The sequence below is a fragment of the Mus pahari genome, chromosome 18 (genome assembly GCF_900095145.1).
Source record: "Mus pahari chromosome 18, PAHARI_EIJ_v1.1, whole genome shotgun sequence".
Lineage (NCBI taxonomy): Eukaryota > Metazoa > Chordata > Mammalia > Rodentia > Muridae > Mus > Mus pahari.
Genome location: NC_034607.1, coordinates 5,748,859 through 5,758,669, shown reverse-complemented (window position 1 = coordinate 5,758,669; position 9,811 = coordinate 5,748,859). Strand labels below are relative to the sequence as shown.

The window sequence follows — 9,811 nt, the reverse complement described above, 5'->3', positions numbered from 1 at the left end:
CTGCAGTGTACTTACATATAATAATAAACCTTTTTTAAAAAGTACATTTCATGTTTAAGAAAAAATTTCAAAAGTTCAGACTTTTAACATTAATCATTGGACTTCTGATAAGCTATTAACATAGCTCTGGTAAAGTACTAATACTATTATTATTACCATTGTCACAAGCTCAAGATTCTATCTGTCTATCTATCTATCTATCTATCTATCTACCTATCTATCTATCATCTATCTATCTATCTGGCTGTCTTCTAAGTATAGATTTAGAAGAGCTTCTCCTTGTGCTAAAAATGTCTTTCTAATCTATGTACACCCAGTCTTCTGGATAGAGGGGAATAGCTCCTCTTTCAAGGTTTATACTCATACAGAAAATCAAGATCACAAATGAGCTTTTGCCCTTTTGCTTCATGGGAGGTTTCGGCACATCCTAAGCTCACCTTAGATAAAGTTCATGCTTTTCAAACAAAATCATTTCCCAAGATTCTACCATGATACAAAAATGTAACTCTATGATCTTTTCTACAATGTGGATTTTAGTACATATTATAAACAATGCTATTGCTAACCTGTGTAAAACATCTCTACAGTGTTGGATTTCTGTACTTATTACAAACAGTGGTGTTGGTAACATATCTAAAACTGATTTTTTTCTTATAAACATAAAATGTTATTGTAAAGGTAAGGGAATTTCCTTAAATCCACTTCTCCTGGGTCAAATGGACTCGAGAAAAATATTCCTGTCAATCAAGAGCCTGTTCCTGCCATCTGTTTATTCTTACAGATAGGAGGATAGGATCCCTTCCCCCTTTTCTGGAGTCTTGGGATTCCCCTCCCCCAACTATCAGTACCATGGGCCTAAGAAAAAAAAGAAGTTTCCTGTAAACTCCTTAACTTTATCTTCTGCCTCTAATTTGTTCCAGCATCCTGCAAGTTCCAAATGTTACTTCCAAGTCTGCATCCCAGACAGCTTCAATGTGCTAGCCCCAGAGGGTTCATCCTCCCAGATTGTTTTGCCCAGGCCTATACTTTCTGAGCCCCAGATCATTCCACAGAACCTAGACAGTCAGGGATCTAGCCAGCATTCCTAGGACTATGCATCTCCAAAGATATTATCAACCGCAGACAACAGGAAACAGTGTAAAGAGCACAGTAGCCTCATTCCTGCCTCACCACCACACCTTTCAATTTTCTCACCTTTTTTAACAAACAAAAGGGAGGAATGTTGTAAATCAGGCACACTGCCAGCCTAACTTTCAGTGACTTAGGGCAAGCAGCTTGCATCTGCTGTTGCCAGATGTGGCACATTTTCACTGTCATTGTGAGCTCCATCTTTTTCTATCAATAGGCACATCCTTTAAAAGGTCCCTCTAGATATCATGACTCTCATTTTCTCTGTCTCCCTGTCTGTCTGCTTGCCTGACTTAACTTCTCTTTTATGTCCCCACTCTAAGACAGCCTCCATCTCCTGCTTCCCCAGTAAGCCTCTCCTGTTAGATCTGTGGGGCATCTGTAATCAGGTATAGTCTATGCAGCATAACTTGACCCAGACCCACCAAGGTACCTTTTGCTGCCTAATCCTAACACGATGGGCTTGGAGAATTACTTGAACATCTCCCAGGAGCAAAACATTTCTTTGGTGATTTTGTTTAAAAATTAATAACTAAATGTATATGCTTATTCCAGTATAAAATAAAAGTTTTAATATTTAATGATTGAGTTTTACCTAGACTCTAAGGAAAACCTAAGAAAACTAAGATGTAATTTTTTCATTTACTCTCAACATAACATGGTCTCTGAGAATTAGCACTGCTTGAAGAATGAACATTAATACCATGCACATGTTTGTTAATATAAGTTAGCATATATTTTATGTTGTATTTTTGTGAGTCCCACATAATAAAAGGCAATAGTTTGTGAGAAATACTGAGAGAAAAAGCTTTTTAGACTTGGGATTCCTTTTCAGATAATACTTAGCTGAGGAAATGGACTCTCTTCTTGTAAAACAATGGGCTCCAGCTTCATTTGCAGTACCAATTGAAACCACAGTAAAAAGAGAAGCTACCCTGGCATCAGTGACAGGAAATGCAGCATTGTATTGTTTGTTTTAGAGATGGAAATATTGCAGTAGTCCTTGTACTCTAGCACAATCATCCTTCTTCTGTTTCTGAGCACTTAGGTCTATAGCATGATACTGAGATGAACAAGGCTATGTGTGTACGTTATGAGTTAAGGAAGGACAGAGTAAGTAAAAGACTCAAATAGGAATAATCTGTCCATCTGAAGAAAGACTCATCACATAGTTTGGGTTAATCAGTGTTGCTGAAAAAAGCAACTATAAAATATTTTTAAATATGTTGTCTGGTAAGCAAACAGAACTCACACACAAGAAGAAAAGTCTCATGGATTGTAGCATCTCAATTTGCTGGAGTACTTTAAGTTTTGGATGAGATTTTTGCACATATTCTGTATTAGATAATATCTCCATAGATTTAATTCCCAATTTTTAAAATTTTGGAAATATAGACCACTAATGTTGCTAATCACAATCCAGTTCAATTTAAATTTCAGAATCTACACACTAGAACATTTGCTCCACAAAGTTAAAAACCAAACCAAACCAAACAAAACAGTAAAACAAGAAGGATTTTCAGAACATTTTAAAACTTTTTATCAAGACCTTAATCTATTACTTAGAAATAGTGACAGAGGGTTGGGAGAGATGGCTCATTGGTTAAAAACACTGATTGTTCTTCTGGAAGGCCTTGAGTTTAATTCTGAGCAACCACATGGTGGCTCGCAACCATCTGTAATGGGATCTGATGCCCTCTTCTGGTGTGTCTGAAGACAGCTAGAGTGTACTCATAAAAAAAAAATAACAGTTACATTTTAAATTAAAAGAAATAGTGACAGAAAAAGAAGTAATATTTATTAGGTGCATGTTTAGACATTCACACCTTGTACTTTATAGTATATGATATGTGTAAAGAAAACCTATAAATGTAAACTCACAGTATGAAAATGACATTATTCATAATGAGCATATGTTCATGATTTTATAAATTATCATGCAGAAATTTGTGTAGATTAATGAAATGAGAAATAACTTTTGTTTACTTAGGCAAAATAAGAGCCAAATTCAACCTGTAAGCCCCACCTGCCCAAGGACCAGGTAACTTCCTAGAATGCTGTGAACTGTAGTTCTTGAAAAATAACAAAGCCACATGGAAATATGTTGGCTATATGGTTTTGTCCTTTAAAAGTCCTTGTGTCATATGACTCATTGCCACTTGCTTGGATTCCAGTTAGCAGACCTGACCAGAGTCTATCATGGTCAGTATTTAATTCAAGTTTCCTTCAAGATTGATTCCAAATAGTGGAACTTGTTTTTCTCTTGTGAATCTCTGTATTAAAAACTCATCTCTGATTTCTTTCACAACTTCAATTTTAAGTATTAAATTTAGTGTCCTTATAGAAACATTCAAAGTACTTTCAAATATTACCTAGATGCCTTTACCCCATCTCTCTGCCTCCTTTTCTCTCTGTCATACACACTGAATTAAGCAAAAGTGTTGCTGAACCCATTTGGTGAAAAGAGTGACAAAATGTAACCTTACACATACAATTTAAACTGGTTGAAGAAATCATGTTTATGATTCAATGATTTTTACTCCTATTGCTGGTATTTGCTGAACTCAATTCTTCCTTACAATTTTACCCAATATGTGTTTATCATCCAAAAAGCAAAAAGTTATAAAATATTTAATATATTGACCACAGCTTTTAATTTAATATTATTATTCTCACAATCCTATACTGAAATAGAATGAACATGCCTTAAATGCCTTTTCATGTGTATAAATTTCATGTGACTTAACTTTCTTCAGTTAGAACATTTTTAACATTCTAATTAGTGTTTCTTGTACAAATCACCATACTGTTCTGCCTTTTCTCACATTTTTAAACCATGGCCTATTTATTAACAACCCCAAATTGTGTTGGGTATGTGATTAGACAAGTTGTACTTCAAAATAATTTATATTTAAAATTGTGATCTACAATTTTTCTTACAGATTTTTCAACATTAGTGTCTTTGCTGTGACTCAGAATCACAAATGTTATGGCTATGTGGTGTTGTATGAATCCTTCAATCACAGTGCTCAGTCTTGCTGCAGCTCAAGCACCCCACAAGGTTATTTCCACAGTGAGAGATCTATTGCACTTTCATAAGCATGTAAATGCAGTATATGTTTAACCAATAGTTGACTGTTTCCTTCTTGGCCCAGTTACTCTTGTGATCTCTGTGGCATTTGATTGATGGTTCCCTCATGAATTCCAAGTCCAGAGTTGTCTTTGAGAAGCAAATCTGTTATTTCTTGCTTCTTTGACCTTCCTTTAGCTATTGTCTTGTCTTGACCCAAAACTCCTTTGTTAGTGCCCTCCTCAGGGCAGCCTTCACATCCTTGTTCCTCAAAGTATAGATGAATGGGTTAAGGGTAGGGGTGACAATGCCATAGAATAGAGCCATGATCTTGCCCCTTTCATGAGAGTAGCTTGAGGGAGGCTGAACATACATACTGATAGCTGTGAAGTAGAAGAGGGAAACCACCAGCAGATGTGAAGCACAAGTATTAAATGCCTTCCAGCGACTCTCAGCAGAACGGAGTTTCAGCACTGCCTGAGCAATGAATACATAGGTACCCAGGATGAGGCTGAGAGGCACCAAGAGCAGCAAAGCTCCAAGAACATTAAGCTCAGCTTCATTCACACTTGTGTCAATGCAAGCTAGTTTCAAAAGGGCTGGAACTTCACAGAAGAAATGGTCTATTACCCTCTGTCCACACCTTGGGGCTACCACAGTGAGGGTGGACTGCACAAGAGAATTTGCAAATCCGCTAATCCAGGTCCCTGTGGCCATATGAATGCACCGTTTCTGGTTCATGATGATAGGATAGTGAAGGGGCCTGCAAATGGCAGCAAAGCGGTCAAAGGCCATGATGGCCAGAAGGATGCATTCAGTTGAGCCCAAGGCCAAGAAAATATAGAGCTGGGCCACACAGCCACCATAGCTGATGGTCTTTTCAGGCCCTCTAAGGTTGACCAACATCTGAGGGACAGTGCTTGTAGTATAGCAGAGGTCCAGAAGAGAAAGGTTGGAGACAAAAAAGTACATGGGACTGTCAAGCTGGGGGTCTAGGCGGGAAACCAGGATAATGGAGATATTACCAAATAAGGCAAAGATGTAGGCCACCAGAAAAATTACAAAAAGAGGTGTCTCCAGCCAAGGCCTGTCAGAAAATCCCAATAAGATGAAGTCATGTACTGAGCTTTGATTATTGAGCCACATATTAGTATTAACAGCTAAAATTCTAGCTTTAACCTGTAAATATCCAATTTCAGGGATAGTCACGATGGAGGAAACAATAGCGAATTAGAAGTAATACAGAGACAAGGTTCTAGTTTTCTCTCTGTATAATGTTGTCTCAGCATGGTTGTAGTATTGAAAGATCACCAGTGTACTTAGGGAATATTGCTTAATTAATGGCTGGTTAATTCAGGTTAGCTATTCTCCAGATTTTGGTATATTTTCTTTTAAAATGCTTCAGCAGTAATGCCATTGGCTTGACATTATGTGGGTATTTAGTAGTGACAACTTAGTACATAGTATAGATTAACACCAATTTGGAAAGTTCTTCCAAACCACTTGAACAAAGTAACACAGGCAGAGTGCAGTAGGCCTGTGTTTTAGATAGGGCTGAGGCACTTTGACACATCTATCTTTCTCACAATGAGAATAAGACCAGGAATCTCATGGAACCTAGAACATTTCATAAAACCTGGGTGATAAGATGTCATGTCAGGACTTCATTTGTTGTTTCCAAGTTCTCCAGCCCATCCTATGGCAAGATAAAAAGCATCATAAAAGAACAAGGCAGAAGGTTTAGGCAAGTTTTTAGAATTTCAGGCCTAAGATATTTATAGATTGTGAACATGCTGTTTAAAAATATCTATGTAAAGGACTTTGCATGTTAGAGAAACACCAGAGTTCCAAATGTTCAAATCCTTGTATAATATGTGTATCAATTTCTAATTGCTCAGTGTTATCAGCACACAAAAATGTACACATTTGCCTTCTGCCTCCTTTATTCTGAAATATGACTCACTTGTTCTACTGTCTACTACCTCAACTGCCCCATTCAAATCTTGAAATTCCTTTATATTATCACTTATGAAAAGTAAACTCAATGGCCAATTCTTCTAATTCTTGTCTTAAATTTGTTTTTGTTGGGCTGGGAAACAACTCAGTTGGTAAAAGGCTTGTAACCCAAGCCATATAGCCCAAGGTTTATCACTGGTACCTACATAATTAAAAAAGTAATAAGGCCACATGTGGGGATAGTGGGCCATATCTGTAATCCCAGTACTCCTCCAGTAAGTTGGGAAACATGAGGATTTGCCAGAAGTTCATATGTTCATCACAGTGGCAGAAAAATAAGATACCCTGCTTTAAAACGACTTTAAGAAATGATTCCTGACATTTTCTAATCTCCTTTCACAAGCCTTCACATGCAAATACCCACAGTCATGTACAAATACATATACATACAATAAATAAACACATGCTTAAATTTGTTTTTGTTTAAATCCCTATAGTTGTATAAATTTGAACTATATTTCTTTTTGGTTATTTTATAAAAGGCATTTTTTTACTTCTTTGTTCAAATCACAGTCATTCTGCTTACTAACCGTAATTTTGAGTGTCATTAATTATTTCATGTTTCAATATTCTTCTTTAAAACAAACATAGCAACGCATATATAAGTAAACATATTCAACAATATAATGTAAATTGCCAGCCTACTTTCAGTGGGCTTTGAATGTGTCACTTCATAACTTTTAAGGAGTCTACCAGTTAAAACAAATCAAAGTACTTGGATATAAACTCTGTATTGTTTTTACAACCATTGAAAATTGAAATTCATATGTTTTGTAATTAAAGAAAAACAGCTGCACCATTTGATATATGATGTAAATTTGAATATAAGAAACAGCAACAATATTAATAACTTATGCAGTAAAATTACTATGAAATTGCTCCAGAAATTTCCAGATGCCTATGACCATCTATGGAAAATTTAGTTGATTATTGAGACTTCTACCTTATAGAATTAGTTCTTTTTTACCACATTAATTCCATTCCTCATTTCAAAATTGTCCCATATAATTCCAATCTTTTTCCACTTCTCATCCAGGGACTGTGTCTTTAGAAATATTGTTTCAGAAACATGCTTATTTCTTGTATTAAATTCCCAAGGAGATAGGACAGGCAGCATTTCCTGTAGAATAGAAGAATTAAGTTTTATTTGGCATTAAGAACAACCTTTATTTTTCTTTGTACTCAGGACCCAAATTTTGCTTTGAGAACAAATGAAGTTTTCTCTTGGGTTGCAGATTCAGTTATGGATGATACTCAGCATCCCTGTAACTTCTGTACAATTAGAATCTCTAAAAAGACAGCTGCAGAATGTTGCCTTTGTCCTCTGTGGATGTGTACTTTGCAAAGTCTGCATTCAGAATATCATTTTTGAGGTTCTAAAAATTTCATAGTATTTTTCTAAACTGTAAATAAAAGCCAAGGTTCTTTTACTGGGTTTCACAGTAATTATCATACCATTTTCTCAATCTTCGCATTTTCCCACCATTTCTCTCCAAATAGGTATAGGCTTTTGTTTCTGTTTATGATTGCTATTGATTTTCTGAGATAAGAATGGGCTAATTTCAATAATTTCAAATTATATAATTATAATTTATAAAATTGGTTTTAATGTTATATAATAGTATATATAAGTAATTCATATGATATCTATTATATAATCATAAAATATATACAAATAAAATATAATAAAATGTATTTTATAATTATGTATAAGTATATAATTTATAATAATGTATTACATTTAATATATGTATACTATGATTACACAAATAATTTATACATATATTATATATACTTATATATTATATAATATTAAATTTTTAGTAAAACATACTGCTTATTGTTTTGAAATATGTGAGAATGTAGGATCATAATTAATCCATTTTTTTCTGAAATTCTAAGTAAAACTCATTTTGTGGAAGAGATTTTCTTCCTCATGATGTGAGATTCATCAATGATATATTTAATATAATTTAAAAGTGTTTAATAAATATTAAATATATAACATATTATGTGTAATATATTGTATAATAGAATGTATTATAAGTGTAATAAATTAATAGCAGTAGTCAACAGTACAGTTTTTAGTATATGGATAATAGCATATTTCTACAGTTTTAGGTACTTGATATACTCTTAAATAATAAATATTCATAGGAATATAGAAGAAAAATGAATAGTGATAAACAGCCAATTCATAAATCATAATGTAGAGTTGAGAGAAAAAAGTGGAGGAGAAACAAAGAGTGGGAGGGAAAGACTCATATGAAGAATGTACTATTGTTGCACTGACTCACAGAAGATGCTTAAATCAGTGCTTGCCATGTAGAAGCACAAAATGTGGGAGACAAGGCTAACTAAGGCAAGTCAGTTGATTTTCCTTGAAAGGACTATGGGGAAGTGAGTGGTTGCCTTTCTGATATATAAAATAATTATGGTGTTTAGAGAAACTTAATTTACCTAAATCGGAAGAAAAATATGCTGCGGTCCCCATGAAGGGAGGAATTAGATATGTAAAATGTATCTAATTGGTTTCCTAAAATTGTGCAAAGGGATGGAGGGTCCTGAGTTTGGAGTCAATCATCAGGGCTTAAGGCAGGGAACTAACCATCTCAGATGTTTAAATTGTTCTGTGCTCTTCAAATTCTACACTGGCTCAGGTATATGCCAATAAGCCAGATTTCTTAGATACTGTTGTAGTTGTAACTTCCTGACTTGGTTATTAGATACGCTTATTTTTAATTGTCAAATTTAAACAGCTTCAAAATTACTGATATGTTTGGGCTTTCAGTACTAAAGAGATTTGTACACAAAATCCTCTATTTTACTACCAACAAACATTGAAATGCAAAAAAGTCAATCTGGAAAATGCTAAAAAGTTTACTTACAGATATTAAATGAGGATACAAGGTTCTGAATGCAAATAACATGAGCAGTGACTAAAATGCACATATCAGGTTTTTCTAAATGCAAATGTATATATATATTATGCGTATATAACTTGCACATATACATGAACCTTCTTATGGCCATAAACATCTAAATAAATATTATCATTGGTTTTTCAATTGAAGAGAAGAAACAAGTATAAAGAGATTATATTCAGCACCTGCTCAAGTTTGTGCATGTAAATTCAAAAACAATGATTGACTAATGTTAGGTTTCGAATCCAGTATCAGTACAGTTTTCATACTTTTTAAAATGAAAATGAAGATGACTAGAGAGAATTAACTTTTCAGTTTAAAATTATTGTTTTATGTATTTTTTCCATCCCATTCCTGGGAGCCATAGCAAAATTAAATAAATGGCTGACTTGACTCACCTTCCCTCTTCAGATCCCTCATATGTTTTCCTGGTGCCAGGTCTATAGAGTTTGTGCATAATGATCAGGAGTGGAGGGAGACTGACCTGTGGCTTAGAAATAGCATGCAGTTGAGTTTCTGTTAGAATCTCTTTTTTCTGACCTATGAAAAGGCCAAATTTAAGTAGCCAATTCCAATTTATGACTATTTTCCGGCCCCACAAACCAACAGGGAGGTTCCCACCATTTCCGTAGTTGCATCCTGTTTTAGACCTCTGAGATTCAGCATAATTACC

General features: G+C 34.7%; 1 protein-coding gene across 1 annotated transcript; it reads right to left on the bottom strand.

Annotated features, from left to right (window-relative positions):
* Nucleotides 1–4,298: 4,298 nt before the first annotated feature.
* Nucleotides 4,299–5,410, bottom strand: LOC110335734 (olfactory receptor 2B6-like). Its single transcript, XM_021218064.1, has one exon. The coding sequence runs from the start codon at nt 5,342–5,344 to the stop codon at nt 4,397–4,399; it is 948 nt and encodes a 315-aa protein (XP_021073723.1). The 5' UTR covers nt 5,345–5,410; the 3' UTR covers nt 4,299–4,396.
* Between the last annotated feature and the right edge of the window lie 4,401 nt (nt 5,411–9,811).

Bases quoted from the DNA above. Each gene is read 5' to 3' on its own strand.
- LOC110335734 (XM_021218064.1), bottom strand. From the start codon at position 5,344: ATGTGGCTCAATAATCAAAGCTCAGTACATGACTTCATCTTATTGGGA.